Source organism: Bos grunniens, chromosome 28 (genome assembly GCF_055505025.1).
Source record: "Bos grunniens cultivar Pamir isolate PY7600 chromosome 28, Bosgru_T2T1.0, whole genome shotgun sequence".
NCBI classification, from domain to species: Eukaryota; Metazoa; Chordata; class Mammalia; order Artiodactyla; family Bovidae; genus Bos; species Bos grunniens.
Window position 1 is genome coordinate 18559577 of NC_141192.1, and position 17650 is coordinate 18577226.

General features: G+C 51.3%; 1 protein-coding gene across 6 annotated transcripts in view; it reads right to left on the reverse strand.

Moving 5' to 3' along the window:
• The window catches only part of CDH23 (cadherin related 23), a 439149-nt gene that overhangs the window by 310293 nt on the left and 111206 nt on the right, over positions 1-17650 (reverse strand). For all 6 annotated transcript variants that reach the window (XR_015156859.1, XM_086382172.1, XM_086382174.1 and 3 more), the window contains exons 4-6: positions 13038-13180; positions 12033-12080; positions 11827-11919 (exon numbers count right to left, since the gene is read on the reverse strand). Coding sequence is in view for 5 of the 6 variants with exons in the window: in XM_086382172.1 (XP_086238298.1) it covers positions 11827-11919; positions 12033-12080; positions 13038-13180 (284 nt within the window). In the remaining variant the exon portion in view is untranslated. The remainder of the gene's footprint in view (positions 1-11826; positions 11920-12032; positions 12081-13037; positions 13181-17650) is intronic.

Genomic DNA, 17650 nt, shown 5'->3' on the forward strand with positions numbered 1-17650 from the left:
CACTCTGTGGGGGCAGAACAGAGGAAGCCATCTAGGACAAGCTGTGTAGCCCTGGGCAAGTTACTTAACCTCTCTGGGCCCATTTCTCTAGCTATAACATGAGGAAAATCACATCTTTCTTACCAAGGGGATGACTTCTATGAGGATTAAAGAAGGGTGCAAGAAGGAAGGGGCCCACCTTCTTTTGCCCTTCCCCTTCCTCTCAACCCAAGTTTCAGCCATTCCATTTCGTTCTCCGTGTAGCCTCCTGTCTCAGCTCCCAGGCAGTTCCACATCCACCTGCAGGGATGACCCACGGCCAGGGAGGGGCTGCCTAGAGGGGACGCCCACAGGGGATAGTCCATCCGGCCTTGCTGTGTGTGGGCTGAAGGCTGAGCCCTGCACATCCATCGTCTCAAGTCACCTGCATGGTGGCGACCCCATATCAGCACCACACTCATTTAACCAGAGACAGGAAGTTTCCTAGAGACTCACAGGTGTAAGCTGGGCGCCCAATATTCAGACCACTAACCTAACCACTGTGGTTCTATTCACTGTGGGAGTGAGCTCCGAGAAGAAGCTGGCTGCCTGTACCCTGAATCTCAGGTGATTAAGAAAACCTTCCCCGGTGGCTCAGTGGTAAAGAATCCACCTGCAATGCAGGGGATGCAGGGAGATGGGGGTTGGATCCCTGGGTCAGGAAGATCCCCTGGAGGAGGGCATGGCAACCCACTCCAAGATTCTTGCCTGGAGAATCCCATGGACAGAGGAGCCTGGTGGGCTACAGTTCATGGGGTCTCAAAGTGTCAGACAAGACTGAAGTGACTGATTATGCACACACGCAATAGAATGTACATAATAAAATGAAAATGGGCAGAAGTAACCCATGAGGTTAGAAGCCAGGATACTGTTTACTTTCTGGAGGGAGGAGGAAGGACTAGAAAGGTCACAAGGGGGCTTCTAGATACTGGAGAGGTTCTGTTTCTTGATCTAGATGTAACACAAATGTATTCACTTTGCAACTAATTCATAAACTTATGAACAGTTATGGTTGCTCACTTCTCTATATATACACTTAGGTAATACACAGACTCAAAAAATGGAAGGAAGAGGGAGCAGGGAGGGAGTGGGGGAAGGAAAGAAGGAAGAAAGGAAAAGAAAACTCATGAAGCCTGCAGGGCCATTGGAGAAAACACAGGGGTTAATCCATCAAACCTGAATGAGGCTTCAAGTTCAGGGCCTTCTTATCTGTCCTGTAGTTTTACTCACACTGTGGAGTGGACAAGACTAACAGCCCTATCTGACAGAGGGGCAAACTGAGCCCTGGAAGGGGGAAGACACTCACCCAGCCACAGGTGGTGGGGCCCCTGACCTCGCTGGGCTAGAGCTCATCCTGCTTGAACTTGCTGAGCCGTATGGACAGGTGACAAGCTGGAGGGGCTGTTCACTGGCTGAGCCAGCCTGAGGAAGGCCCAGTACCCAGACCTGGGACTGGCTGACCTCTCTTGCCTGAGGCGAGGCCTGGTGCCATCCCAAGAAGGAAAGGCCAGGCCAAGGTAAGGACACAGAGGGTTCACCAAGGAGGAGGTTTAGAAGCCAGGGTCAGTGGAAAGGTGTAGGAGCAACTCGAAGGGCAGGGACTAAGAGAGGCCTGTGCCTTCAAGTCCAGTGCGGAAGACCAAGTCAAGAGCCTGGGTCTGATCCCAGTGGGTCACTTCCAAAGGCAATAACCTTGGCAAGTCTTCCAACTCCTCTAATACTTGACTTGGGTATCTGTAAATATGGACACAGAAGACCTCCCCTGCCCTCCCCACTCTGTTCCGAGAAAGGAAGAGTAGGGCTTGGCTAAATGATAGGAAGGAAGATGGCGCAGGGGGTTTGGGTGAAAACAGTTCAGGGGAGGGCACGACATGAACACAGGTAGGGCGGCAGCAAAGTGAACAGACTGCAGGGAGGCTCTGAGACAGAAAGGACGGGAAAGCTGGGAGACCAAAGCCTCATGCAAACAGGATGGATTTCTACCATGCAGGGTTTGTGCTGGGAATGGTGGAGGCACAGCTGAGCTCACACTGGAAGATACTAACAGGGGAGGGGTTGGAGGGAGAGGCTTCCAAGCCTTTTCCCTCTCTCGGGGGCAGAGCTAGGAAAGGGGAGCAGGAGTGTGACCCTCCTGGACAAGGACGTGACCAAGCATTCAGCTCCTCACAGCTGGCAAGTCCCCATGCCATGGAGGTGGGCTGGCCGATGAATGGCGAAGACGGTGAACAACTGCACTGAACCTAGTGATCACGCCCAGGTGAAATCTCCCAGCTGCATCATCGCATCTGGAGAGAAGAGCTGGCTTTTTAACAGATGGACAGGAGGCTTCCACTTAAGGTTATTATAAAGAGGGAGAGTTCAGCCCCTCCCAGCTTCCAGCCAGCACCACAAAGTTGCAAAGTAACTAAAGGATGCTAAGGAATCACAGAAATTGTAATAGTTTCATCACCCGAGACCTCTCCTCTTTCTCTCATTTCCTGGTAGAAAACAAGGTGGGTCAAGCTGCCTGTGAACGCATTAAATCAAGCTTATTGAGTGGGGGCCTCAATATTATTACGGGGGGTTGACAGGCCCGCCGCCAAGCCATTCTGACAATATTCAAACTTGTCAGGGGAACTAGAGGGGCTGAGGCAAAATCCCAGAGCCCCTGAGAAGAGGCAAGGCAGAAGTGCAAGCTGGTGTCTGGCCCACACCCTCATGCGGGCTTTGCATCCAGAAGGCAGCCTGCGGCCACTGCCCCTAGGGTGTACAGGGTCTGTGGGAGACCAGGAGGCACCCCTCATGCCGCTAGCCCAGCTCTGGACATCCACCTGGGAAATCAGTGCTGCGCTGCCCACCCAGGCACGCCCTCAGTCTCATCACAGGCTCTGGAAACTGCATCTGAGAATCTTGCCCAGTCCCCTGAGGTCTTCAGCGGTTTGCCACTGGTTTAGCAGGTGGCCTTGGGCTCATCCTTGGCCCTCTCTGGCTTCCGATCGCTACAGAAGGTGTGATGGGAGGAAGTCAACTTGCCTGCCCGGGGTGCTGGTTTCCAGGAGCCTATCTGAAATGCTCTCTGCCTGTTGCCAGTAATTTCTAGGTGACTCTGTTTCCATCTGTCCCTTCTCATGTCTTTGCTTCATGCTTCCCAGACGTTTCCTGTCTCCCACTGGACTGTGAGTTCTTGACCACTGACACCCCAGTACCAACCATTCAGTGCATAGCAACAGAGCCTACCTGTCCAGCTGCAACTTGGACTTCAAGCAACTTTCCTGAAGTTCTTGGGGAACTTCTCAGAACAATAGGAACATCGATCAACTATCCTGCGTGGGTGCTGCTTCATACACATGCTCTCACTGAACTTTCACAACAACCCCAATGTACCCCGATTTTATAGATGAAGAAATGGAGGCTCCAGGAGGCTGAGCCCCTTGCTCCCAGTCTCCCGCTGTGGAGTAAGAGCCCCTGTGTGCCTGGCTCCCCCACAGTGCTGCTGCAGGGACCCCATGCCACAGATCGGGCTCAGGTTCTTATACAGTGAAGCCACGGCTGCCCTTGCCTGCACGAGGGACCTTCTTCAACCCTGTTTCCTAAACCTGTCCTCCCACTCAAGGTCTAAAGAAGCCCCTCTGCCTAGAGGGAAAGGGGTGCAGGCAGGAGTTCTGCGCCCTTCCTCCAACAGGCCCCGCCAGCGGAAGAGGAGAGCGCTAAGGAGAAAGGGAGATGAAAGATGCCAGATGGACTCTGGCGCACGAGGCTGACAGCCCAACAATGCAGCGGGAACATCTCCAGCAGGCAGCTATCATCTCCTTCCATTTAGAGGTTCTTTATTTAAAGGGCGGAGGGCACAATAAAAGGTAACCCAGCACGTGCCAGAGAATCCCTAATGCACACAAGCTGGGTTCCACAGACAGCCCCCTGCTTCGTATGCATGGTAGAGGGTCCTGCAGTCATTGCAACAGAATTATATGGGCCCCCAAAGACCCCCAGTGAGAATCAGTGAGGAAACTGATGTAATTAAGAACATTATTACCATTCAAACAAAATAATAATTTTAATTACATCTGGGCTCCTTTCACCTCCTGCTCCTGCACTGTCCTCCTTCCTCATGCTGAGGATGGTGGCGAGTGTCCACAGCCCTGGCCATGAACCCCAGGCAGGGAAGGAGGTGCCACAGGGGTCTTGGGGGATGGAGGGGGAGTCCTGGGCTTCACTCCACAGTGGGCATGAGGGAGCAAGGAGCTTCGAACTACGTGGCTGGGCTGAGCTCTCTAGGCCTGGATTCTGTGGGACTCTGTTTATTCCCTCCTGGACACCTAAGACTCAAGGAAGAGACGGCAGAAAGTTGTCGAATCATCCCTGCAGGCAGGTGGAGCAGGCTGGCATCTACCCATGTGTGTCGGTCTCTTACTTCTCACAAGTAATGCTGCGTGTAGATGCGGAGTCGGGAATCTTGGAGGCTGCTCTGGGGGGCTGACCCAGCAGGTCATGCAGAAGGTGCATCACTATGACCAGGGCTGGGTCCTGACCATTGGGATGGTCCTCACTGCAGACCGCCGGCAGAGGGCTCTGAGTGAAGCTTCTCCACCGGACCCCCACAGCCTGTGCACAGGGCTCATGGGCCAGCCCCAGCCTTGCATGGGGGGAAGCCTGTGCTCAGAGCCCAGAGTCCCCAGCTCGCCTCCCTGCATCCTGTCTAAATCAGGGCAACTGTTGGCAAACCACAGCAGGTAATGGCAGAGTGGCAAAAAGACCCATGCAAAGGTGCTGAAAGATGAGAGACAGCAAGACTATGGCTCTAGTTTCAAGGCTATCTGACACCAGGGAACTTAGGGAAGGCAGTGACCTTGTACTGGCCTCAATTTCTCTCATCCTGAAAATGGGAAGAAAAATTGTCCCCTAACTTACAGAGCTGTTATAAGGACAAATGAAAGACAGTGAAAACACCAGGACACAGAGAAGACATCACTTAAGTGCACACACACTCACACACCACCACCACCACACACACACCTCCAGACTGTTGCAACAGCCAGCGCTGTTGCGTTGCTGTGTGCATAACTTCATGCTACAAGCCCAGAGCCTGCTGTCCTTGCTCTGCAGGCTGTGACACCCACTCAAGAGGGGAGGAGTTCTAGGGACCGGTCCCTGTGCTGACAGGAGGGGACCACAAAAGACACAGGCACCTCGGGGTGCTCACCGCGGGGCACAGAGGCGTGACCCGGGGCCGCCGCCCACTCTGCCTCTGACCAGCAGGATCCAGGGCCCCTGAGATGACCAACTGGTCTCCCTCTCCCAGATCAATAGGCGGGTAGTTATAGATGCAGAGGGGGCCGCTGAGCACCGTGGCCCCAGGGTATAAATTAATATGGCCTGTCAAGGGGCTGCCTCTCCTGGCATGGGAGATGACACTCTTGTGAGCAGAGCTGATACCTTAGGGGGATGGCAGGCACAAGCCAGGGGGAGTCCCTCTCATCCCCACTTCTTTCTGCAGCCTGAGGATGCAGTTTATAAATCATTCATCGTCTGATGGGCATACCTTGAGGAGGGCAGCTGGGGGCACTGCCATAGGGCCCAGTGGGGCTAATAAGTTTGGCAAGTCCACCTCCGAATGCTCTGGGCCACTCTGGGCTCCCCACATGCCCAGGGCACATGGGATGGCACGGCTGAGGTTCAAGGATTGGCAGGCAACAGTGGGCATCAGTGAGCGCCAGCAGTGAGTTCTTGGCATAAATCCTTCTGTCCTTCCAACCACCCAAGAGGCAGAGGAAGCAGCAGGGCTCTGCCCATTTGTGAACTTCACATCCAAGGTCCAGATCTTGGGCTGGGTACTGGGGACGCACAGGTACTTGAGCTCTGTCCCTGCTCTGTCTGGCAGGAGAGATGGACATACAATGACTATAACTATGACCATTTATTGGGCATTTACACTGGGCTCTAGGCTAAGCAATTCTCATACATGGTCCCTTATACTTCAATCTCACAATAATTTTGCAAGGCATGCGTACTTACCTCCATTTTGTAGGTAGAATCGAAGTTACCTGCTGAAGGTCACATAATCAGACCTGTGCCTGAATCTGGCCCCATCCTTGCCTAGCTTTGGACAACTTATATAACCTCTCTACTTTCATATCCGCATCTGTAGAATGGGGACAAGAGTGGCTACCCCACGAAGTGAGGGCTCAGTCAGTGCCCATACCAGAAGAATAGTATTAGGCACACAGGAAGCTCTCAATAACAAGAGCCCAACTTATTATCATCATAGAAATGAACTCTTTATTTTGTTTCACTGACAAATGATTATCAAGGATACTTTCCTCCCTGTTTTCCCATCCCTAGGAAGGACATGCAAGGAGTGACTTTGATCTGTCCTTATTAAGTGATATGGAGAGATGGTGTGGCCTGGTTGGACCCAGGGCCAGGAACCCTGGGTTCTGGCTCCGATCACGTCCCGAGCCATCTTTGAAGATCTGAGAAGAACTCCCAGTCTCTCCGGTCCCTTGTGACTCATCTCAGCCCCACTCCTCCCCGCCTCCAACCGCATCCCCATCTTGTTACATGAAGCCAGGGGTGACAAAGGTCTACACAGGACCTGTCTGTCACAGAAAGCTGGGCAGGGAGCCAGAAGGCCCACTTCCAGCCCAATTTGTTTCTACAAGGTAGCAGGGGGCACTTGCAAGGGACACACATACCTGTACAGTCACTGTCCAACCTCAATAGGATCTCTGGTCAGGAGTTAAGGGTTTACCTCCTTCTTGGGGAAATTCCAACATATAGAAAAAAACTAGAGGATCTCAGAAAGTATATGATATTCAGAGACAACATAACTACTCTGCATAACAAACTCCCGCTGCTAAGTCACATCAGTCGTGTCCGACTCTGTGTGACCCCATAGACAGTGGCCCACCAGGCTCCCGTCCCTGGGATTCTCCAGGCAAGAATACTGGAGTGGGTTGCCATTTCCTTCTCCAGTGCAGGAAAGTGAAAAGTGAAAGTGAAGTTGCTCAGTCGTGTCCGACTCTTAGCGACCCCATGGACTGCAGCCTACCAGGCCCTCCGTCCATGGGATTCTCCAGGCAAGAGCACCGGAGTGGGTTGCCATTGCCTCTACTCATCCTCTAAGGTCCCATACAAATAGCCCCCATATATAGACCAGTTCACTCCTTCCACAGTTCACTCCATAGGTCTACTCTTCTCATCCCACTTTGCACATTCTAAGCTGCCATAGCATTTAATACATTTAGAGGTAGTTAGAGATCTACTTACTTGCTTTTCTCCCTGTAACATTACCTTCCCTGAGCACAAAGACCCTGGTCTCAATCACTAGTATTTCACCAAATATATTATGAGCCACAAACTGGACTAAGGGCTTTTCCTACCGGCATTATTATAGTTCTCACAACAACCCCACAAGGGAAATACCGTCGTCCATCTTATAGATAAAAAAACTGAGGTCCAGAAAGATTAAGTTCCTTCCAAAGTTATACAGCCGACGAACAGCAGAATCTGTTTTTTCTACCCTGAACTGCCAAGCCAACTGAAAATCCCTGGGCCCCGCTCCATAGCTTTCAACAAATGTTTGTGTTCATTTCAAACAATTTGAGGGAATCAAAGCACGGTGGATCAGATTTGGGCTTTGAAGGACAGGCAGAATAGAGTTGGGCTGCAAGAACAAAGAAAACACTCCAGAACTAGTTAGAACAGTACAACATGTGTTTTACAAAGAAAAGAGACACATGCTCAGAGGCACTGGCTTAGCCCCTTGGCTGACAGGAGGACTCATGTGGAGGAATACCAGAAGATAAGCTGAGAAAGGTAGGTGGAGGCCAGATGGCTAAAAGCCCAGCTAAGGAGGCTGAACTTCTCGGAACGTCAATGACATGGCCAACCCTGACACTCCAGAGGCCCTCCTGAGCCCAGGGAGCCTCCTGGCACCATCTGTCCTCTGACCCAAACATCTAGGCCATAGAGCCACCTCCCTGGGGCACAGCTGAAGGGCTGAGGGGCGGGGGCAGGAGGAGGAGCACGGGGCAGTGCTGAAGGTCAGCGAGGTGGGCACGCACCCCTGACGGAGGTGCTGGAGCAGCGCTGCTGGGCAGAGACACAGGCAAACACGTTTGAGCAAATTGGAACGCCATAAAAGTCTATTACAGCAAATCAAACAGCAGTCAGCATGACAGCCATTAGCCTGAAATGAATACACGGGGACTTAATGAGGTCTGTCGAGGCTGGCTTGGTGAATTAAGTTGCCAATTCTAGCAGGATTTCCCTTTTCTTTACAGACTTGAAAGCATCCACGCTGCCTCGTTAGGGCTTCGACAAGTGAATTGCAGGGCCTTTCACCCTGATAAAATGGATAATTACATGTAGAACAGCTTAGTGAGGGGAGAGGGGTGGGCAGGAGGGGAACTGATAACAAACAAACCCAAACACACCTGCCCGGCTTAGGCACGGGCTTTCGGAGGGAGACAGGGCAGGTCTGGGAGGGCAGGGGGCCAGTGAACTTCTCTAGGAAAGGGGCAGTGCCTGGTCTTGACCCGCCTCCCACCTGCTCAGGTGCTAGGCCTGAGGACGTGATTCCCCACGGGTTGATGTCTCTAGGCAGCTGTGGACAGGCTGAGAGCTCTGAGAAACCCTCTGGTGGGACGGCCACAGATGTTATCCCCCAGGGCGTGCTGTCACCATGGAGTTAAAAATGCAGCTTCCTGGGCCAGCTCTCCCCACTGATTCAGAATTGCAGGGGCCCAGGAATATGCAGCCTAACTAGTTCCCCAGGAAATTCTGATGGGGTATGTTTGGGAGCCTCTGATTCATCACCTTTCCAATACTCAGCACTAGATGGCTTCTGAAACACGGGCTTCTGCTTCTGTTTGCATAACTTTAGGGATGCGGAGCTCATTACATCCCTCAGCAGGGCTGGGGAGGAGACTGTGAAAGTTTCAATCAGCAAATTCTTCCTTCTGTAGACCTAGAATTTACCTCCCTGTAACTTTTTCCTCCTGCCTATCCCAGGGTTCTGGGCACAACAGACCCCAATATTATCAAGACCCCTAGGGCTCGGGGGAGTGGAGGTCAGGAAGGTTAGGGATGACATGCAGGTGGCTGGGACTGCCAAGAGAGGAGCTAAGTGGATGGAGGGAGCCACTGGAGGTCTTTGCCAGCCCTTCAGGGAATAATGAAGTACTGGAGGATAAGAAGGAGCTGCTCATTTTGGATTCCTACTCAGACCATGGAACGTCAGTCTTGGAAGGGACCTGGCCAAGTGCCTCAGCTTAACAGCTGTTGGAGTTGAACCCATCAGAGGGGCAGCAACAGGTCTAAAGTCTTAGTTGTTAGCACTAGAACCCAGGTATCTTGACCTCCAGGCTACCTCTTCCCACCATATAACACAGGAACTCTGCTGCTCACCTTGGCGAGCTTCTCCTGGAAACCCATCTCTTCCAGGAAGCCTATCGAGATTGCTCTGGTAACCCCTGAGGACTGATGTCTTGTGGGGTCTGTAGTGCCCCCTCCCCATTCCTCTGGTTTGTGTTCTCACCCTGTTCACACCCACAGGGCCTCTGCCACTGAATCATGCTTCTCAAGGGTGAGGGCCTGGGGTTTCCAGGGTGGCCTCCACATAAGCAGGAGATCCCTGGCTGAAGCCTGGGCCAGGACCAGCAGAATTTTAACTGGTACTCCAGCTGGGACCTAGGTCCAGCAGCTAAGCTGTAGCTCAGATGACCACCCCAGGGCAGGGCTGGTCAGTGCCAAACCACCTTGGGTCAGGAGTGGCCAGGCCTCCATCCAGCTGACACCGCATCCCCACTGGCTGCATGGAGCTGCCCTGAGCAGGGCATCGAATATCAGGCCACTGAAGTGGCCCAGGGAGGTTTACACGCAGGTGAGTAAAGCACATGGGCCTGCCTCCAAGGACTGTGTGTCCTTCGAGCTAGCCCCTCTTGGCCCACCCTCTCCTCATCAGATGGGCAGGAGGCAGGCCACTTTATCTCACCTGTCCTCTGCTTTTATTAAAGAAGGAGGACTATGGCCCAGAGAGGTTGAATGACGCACCCTAATGGACCCAGAAATCTGGGGGCAGAGCAGGGGCTAAGCCTGGGGTCTCTGGCTCTGGCTCTGGCTCCCGTCATTACATACTCCTCTGGCCTCCCAGGCCTTTATGCAGTGAGAGCCTGGCACGGCGCCACGCTCACAGAACAGACACTCAATAAATATTTGTTAGATAAATGAACGACTGAAGAGGCTCTCTCCTTGGAGGCAGAGGCCTTTGGAGAATCCCGGGGGATTCCAATGGGGCAGTGTTGGAGGTCACATTTTCTCCTGGCAAGGGAGATAGGAAAGGCTGGCCCCAGCCCAAAGGCTGAGAGCAGGGATGCGACCCCTCATCCCCTTGCCACTGCTGCTGTCTGCTGCTCCTATGAGGGAAGGCAGAGGGCAGACATGCCTGCCAGGATGGCAGCTGAGCAATGGGTCCAAGGCTCATTAACTCCGAGCCATGCCCTTGGTTTCTAAGCCTGGGCCCGGAGTGCAGGCTGGCACGTAGAGACCCTTAATTAAATTATGGAGACTTCCAAACGAGCAGGGGCCCAGAGCCAAGCTGCAATCCTGGGCATGCCGGCCACAGCTCAGGGCACTGTGCCCCTGTGCTTGGGACTGCAGGGTCTCTCTCCCTGTGTCCCACTCCATCAGGGAGGGCATGAGTACCTCCGGTGTACCCCACCCGCACATTGGTCCTCTTTCTGGCACAAGCATAGGACCCTTGACTCACAGCTGAGTAAGGAGGGCCAGCAACAGGAACATGGGAGCATGATACCAGATTTCTTCATCCTTCAGGCATCTGAGGCTGCCCTGGGAGTCAGGAAGCTGGAAGTCAAGGCTGTGTGACCTTAGACAAGTCACTCTCCCACGCTGAGCCTCACTTTTCTCATCTATAAACTAAATAGGTATTTTCTAGAGCTCTTTCAGTTTCCTTATCCAATAACATAAAGGGGGAGAACTCCAATGCCACAGTGGCAGCCTGCCTCTCCCTAGTGGATACCATCTCTCATCCTCACCCTTTACTGCTGCTGTCCAACCCAGAGCCCCTAGGGCAGGCCTGAGGGACACCCAGTTAGAAGCTCTTTATCCGCCACCTTCAAGGTCTTTGAATCACTAACTGCCAGCCCAAAAGCCTGCCATCAGCCACCAGGGAGTGGGACAGCAAACAATGAGAACCCAGGGGCCAGCAGCCAGCTTATAATCGAACCGTTCGTAATGCAATAATTTGTACTTCTCAATTACCAGCAATGGCTCAGTTTTACACTCATGCACTCATGCAAATACACTCAGAGTACACAAACAACCCAGAGGAGCCAACGGCCAGCAAGCCAGCGGGGCGAGCGTGGGGTTGGAGAAAGAAAGCCCCTCCCAGTCACTGCACGTGCCCTGCATCCTGGGGGGACTGTTCTGGCCAAAGCTGGGAGGCCTGGGGTTTTAAGTCTGCCACCCAACCTGTCCAAGGCCCACACGCTGTGAATGGAAAAAATGAGGTACAACCTGCCTCTCCCAACCTCTGTCCTGTCCCTGACTCTGGCCAGAGTTTGGGGATTTATCCAGGGCCCTCTCTCAGGCATGAGGCTGCCACCAACCTGCTCTCTGCAACCCCAGCAGACAAGCCCCCTCAGAGGTACTGGCTTGGTCACCAGTGTGCCCAGAGCAGATGCCCGGGCTGACGAGAGGGCAGGAGAGAAGGAGCTGGAGCTGTGCTTCCCCCAGCATCAGTCTACACCCAGGTGGCCCCGGAGCAGCAGACCCCAAATGTCCCTCGAGTGTGGTCCCAGGGGCACCTACCTCAGGGATGCGGACACTGTAGGGCTGATTATGAAACGTGGGCGCGTTGTCATTCACGTCCCCGACCTGGATGTTCACCTTCCTTGTAATCACCTGGCAAGACAAGCGTGGGGAGTTAATGTCCGCCTCAGCCTCTGGCCTCTTTCCACCCGGAAGGCCCAGGGACCCTGCCTCCCTGGGCAGCAGGGGCCTCGGGGGACACTCACCCCCTGGTGGTCGCTGACAGAGAACTCCACTGTGAACTCTGACTTGGTCTGAAAGAAAATGTAGGGAGGGAGAGAACAGAATTAGAGAGGCATGCTGAGGCCCTGAGTCCAGAGCCCTACATGGGGGTGGAGACCCTCCAGCATTGCCCTAAGAGCTGGTCTGGCACTGGATAGCTGAAGGCTTCCCTATAAAATAAGCATTGTCTTTTGGATTGGAGAAGTAGGTTCAGAATATGGATCTTTCCCATAAATTAAAAGTCAAGAAAGATTAAAAGTCAAGAATCTTGGGTTCTAATCTGGGCTCTGTCTCTAATCTGCTGTGTGATCTCAAGCAAAGTGTGGCCACTTCAATGTGAGGAGAAAGGAGGGGGTGGGTTTGTTCAAACACTTACTTTAATTTGCTAAAGGCTACTGTCATCAGTTCCCGTGTCTCTGGAAAATATCCTTTGGGGGAGCATTTGTTGTGGGGAGGGGGCGGTGCAGAATGTGGGAGACCTGGGTTTGATCCCTGGATTGAGAAGAGCCCCTGGAGAAGGGAGGGGCTACCCACTCCAATATTCTTTTTTAATTAATTAGTTTTTTAGTTGCTTTACAGCATTGTGTTGGTTTATGCCAACCCCCTCCAGTATTCTTGCCTGGAAAATACCACGGACGAGGAGCCTGGCAGGCTACAGTCTAATGGGTTCCAAAAAGTCGGACACAACTGAGCCACTGTCTTTCACATACATGGAAACAAGTGTGGCTCCCATGGAGCCTCTATCCTACAGGGGATGTCCCCAAGGTCACTGTCCCTCTTGCCTAGCCAATGTTGCCCCCTACTTGGAGACACTCCCAACCGCCCCATTCTAAAGCCAAATGCAGACATCAGCACTGGCCCTGGAAGAGGGACACCATTCAGGCAGGAAGATTCTGCTTAAGGGTGAGAAGACGATATACCATTTTCCTCTAGCCTGTGCCCCTGCCTCCCCAGGGAAGGACTGGGGCGGAGGTCGAGGCGGGTCATACCTCTCTGTCCAGCGGCTGCCGGAGCCACACCACGCCTGTGTCAGGCTCCACAGCAAAGAAGCGGGAGGCCTCCTCCCCAGACACGCCAAACACCAGGGGGTCATTGTCCATGTCTCGAGCCAGCAACTGGGTCACAGAGGAACCTGAAGTACCCACAGGGGACAGCAGAGGACAAAAACAGGAGGTTAGTCCATTCTTGAGCACCTTACTCAGGTAGCTGAGTTCCTGTGGGGAGCAGTCGCCCAATAAACCACCAGCAGGTCACTGACTGCTGCAGGACCCCTTTGCATCTTTGGTTCCACCCCAGGCTCCCTGCCTCTGCCCTGGTCACTTGTCACAGTGTTTAACAGGGAACTATCATTCACCTTGTTCTGTGACTTCCACCTATCCTCTTTTAACTTAGAGAAAGTGTTCTTCATGTGGCTCAGATGAACACAAGTCCACAGCCCTTCAATTCTTATGTTCCAAGATGGACACACTACTTCAGTTCAGTTCAGTTCAGTCGCTCAGTCATGTCCGACTCTTTTCGACCCCATGAATCGCAGCACGCCAGGCCTCCCTGTCCATCACCAACTCCCGGAGTTCACTCAGACTCACGTCCATTGAGTCAGTGATGCCATCCAGCCATCTCATCCTCTGTCATCCCCTTCTCCTCTTGCCCCCAATCCCTCCCAGCATTAGAGTCTTTTCTAATGAGTCAACTCTTCGCATGAAGTGGCCAAAGTACTGGAGTTTCAGCTTTAACATCATTCCTTCCAAAGAAATCCCAGGGCTGATCTCCTTCAGAATGGACTGGTTGGATCTCCTTGCAGTCCAAGGGACTCTCAAGAGTCTTCTCCAACACCACAGATCAGAAGCATCAATTCTTCAGTGCTCAGCCTTCTTCACAGTCCAACTCTCACATCCATACATGACCACAGGGAAAACCATAGCCTTGACTAGACGGACCTTTGTTGGCAAAGTAATGTTTCTGCTTTTGAATATGCTATCTAGGTTGATCATAACTTTCCTTCCAAGGAGTAAGCGTCTTTTAATTTCATGGCTGCAGTCACCATCTGCAGTGATTTTGGAGCCCCAAAAAATAAAGTCTGACACTGTTTCCACTGTCTCCCCGTCTATTTCCCATGAAGTGATGGGACCGGACACACTACTTAGCCCTAGCCAATCAGAGCACAGCATCTCCCTGATCACAGTGATTGGTTCAGGGATGAACATGTGACCCAAGCTGGCCAATCAAAGCCAAACCTGGCACTTCTACTGAAACAAATAGGAGAGAGGTGCTTTTCTTCCCCTGGGGTTGGTCCTGCTGGCAGCCATCTTTGACACCACAGGAAGAGCCTGGCTGAAGATGAGGCCAACAAGGGGGAAAACAGAGCCAAATGGTACATGGAGAGAGATTCCTAATGGTTTGAGGGGTTTGCAGTCAACTGTACGTGATATTAGCTCTATCCCCTGGACTGCTCAGCTGTGTGAGCTAATAAATCAACCCCTCTTTTTTTTTTTTTGCCTAAGTAGAGTTGGATTTCTGTCTTTTACAAATGGAAGCAATATGTTCTAATTCAGAAAATTTTACAAACCTGGCACTCATTCAACAGTGATTAGGTGCTGGCTGTGGGTGTACACTGGAGTACACAGAGGTTAGGAAGATATGCAGCAGCAGCAGGGGACTCCAGCCTACAACCAGGTGACAAAGTCTAGCTCCTGTCCACAATTAGAGGACTCAGGTGCTGCCTTCACCAAGAAACAAACCAGGCATCAGAATGCCTGGCCTAACCCTGCCTAAGAAGTCTTAGAGTAGGTCACCTTCCCCTGGGGTTCACAGCAGCCCCCTCAGGTAGCCTTCAGGTAGGGTGACCAACCACCGAAGTTTGTCTAGGACTGAGGCATTCATTATTTCTAGGATGAAGCACAAGCTGGAATCAAGATTGCCGGGAGAAATAGCAATAACCTCAGATATGCAGATGACACCACCCTTATGGCAGAAAGTGAAGAAGAACTAAAGATCCTTTTGATAAAAGTGAAAGAGGAGAGTGAAAAAGTAGGCTTAAAACTCAGCATTCAGAAAACTAAATCATGGCATCCAGTCCCATCACTTCATGGCAAATAGATGGGGAAACAGTGGAAACAATGATAGACTTTATTTTGGGGGGCTACAAAATCACTACAGATGGTGACTGCAGCCATGAAATTAAAAGACACTTTCTCCTTGGAAGAAAACTATGACAAACCTAGACAGCATATTAAAAAGCAGAGACATTTGCCAACAAAGGTCTGTATAGTCAAAGCTATGGTTTTTCCAGTAGTCATGTATAGAGAGAGGCAGATTATAAAGAAAGCTGAGCACCAAAGAATTGATGCTTTTGAACTGTAGTGCTGGAGAAGACTCTTGAGAGTCCCTTGGACTGTAAGGAGATCAAACCAGTCAATCCTAAAGGAAATCAACTCTGAACATTCATTGGAAGGACTGATGCTGAAGCTGAAACTCCAATACTTTGGCCACCTGATGCAAAGAACAGACTCATTGAAAAAGACCCTGATGCTGGAAAGATTGAAGGCAGGAGGAGAAGGGGATGACAGAGGATGAAATGGTTGGACGGCATCACTGACTTGATGGACATGAGTTTGAGCAAGCTCTGGGATTTGGTGATGGACAGGGAAGCCTAGCATGTTTCAGTCCATGGGGTTGCAAAGAGTCGGACATGACTGAGCGACTGAACTCACCTGAACTGAGGCGTTTCCCAGGAGATGTGCCAAAACCAGGAGGTCCCAGGCATTGGATTAGGTGGTGACTCTAGCTTCAAGAGGTCCTTAAACCCCCAAGAACTGTGCAAAATGTTTTGAGTGTACAGTCTCTCATTCTCTGCAGGGAGGGTCTGCAGTTTCCATCTGATTCTCGAAGTAGTTAGGTTAGAACCATGGCCTTCAGCAAACCACTTCTTTCAAAGCCTCAGTTTACCCTATAAAATGGGATGGGCACTCTTTTTTGCCCCATATACTGACTCTTATATTTACTGAATAGCTCTGATGATCTAGCTAAGGAAGGAAGGATTCAAAACTTGGGATTTTATTTAGAAAAGAATGCTGATGAGCTTTTCTAAGTCAACTTGGGAAAGAATTTCTAACATGACTATGAGAACCAGTATTCTGGAGCACTATCCACATTCCAGATACCTGGCTAAGGATTTCTGTGTAATATCTAATTTAATCTTTCCTGTTATTGTCCTCACTTAACAATAAGGTAACAGAATGATTAAGTAATTTACCATGGCCACACAGTTAGCAAATGGCAGAGTAGGACTTCAAAGCCCAGGCATTCTGCCCCAGTGCCCCCATTTGTTTCCACAGTCTTACAAATCTCAACACTTGATATGTGAACTCAAGATTCAGGACTTCCATGGACATGACTCTATCAGGCCCTAAGTGACTCAGAAAAAGAAGATACTGGGCAAGCATTGGGCTCTTATGAAATGCCAGACATGAAATGTGAGCCCATTCAAATCGGTTCTTTCACTAAATCCTCTCAACAACTCTGTTTGGTAGTCGTTTTTCTTCCCATTATACAGATTAGGAAGTTGAGGCCCAGAAAGGCAAAATAGCCTCTCCAAGATCACACAACAGAGTAGGACATGGCAGCATCCAAGGTGATGAGAAGAGGTAAGAAGCAGAAGGAGGAGTGGAATCATGGAGCAAAAAAGTCAGAGATCTTTTGGGGAGTTCCCTTCCCATTTTAAAAGTGGAGAAACTGAAAGCATTTAGCAACTTGCCCAAAGTACAACAGTGAGCAACAGAGTCAGGGCTTAAGCCCAAGTTTCCAGACTCCCAGTACAGTGCTCCTTCCTAGGAGGGGAAGGAGGAGATATGTGAAGTCATAGAAAAACCAAGCACATCTCCCCAAAGCATCTGTGTCACTTGGTGACAAGCAACTGTTTTATACCAAGACAAATGGGAATATAATGCAAGTATAATATTTAATTCATTTTTAAAGATATAATCTAAAACCATAAAAGAATTTCCAGCCTCCTGCTGACTTCCGGGGATACCTTTCTGATACCCTTAGGGGTCCTTTAGTGGCAAAGTTTGAGGAATACAGCTACTTCCCAAGGCCTTGGGGAGATTCAACATGAGGAAACTGAGGCCCACGGGGGCCCTGCTTGTCTACAATACATCAGCAAGTCCACGGTAGCCCCCTGGACTGGAAATCTCACTTCTCAACCTCCTTCAGGGCCCAGCCTAGGTGGAGAATATGCCAAGCTCTCAGCCGGTCCATGGGGTTCCAGAAAGGCCACACTGGCCCCCCAACCCAAGGTCACACAACTTGGCCCAGTATCCCAAATGGCTCTCCCAGGCCTGATGCTCAGGCTCTCCCAAGAAGCGGGGTGCTGGGCAGGACAGGGATGGGGCCATCAGCTGCTGTCACCCACCCTGTAATTTTCTGGACTTTTATCCATTTTCCCCTCAATTATGTGCTGCTCAAAATGGTCCTTTTCGGCTTCCTCACGGGCTCTTGCCTGCTCACGCCTTCTTTGTATCCCAGGTAATTGCTAGTGACCTTTTCTAAGTGTACTAATTAAAGGTGCCAATTTAATATTATATTTAAGACAAGACGCCCTGCA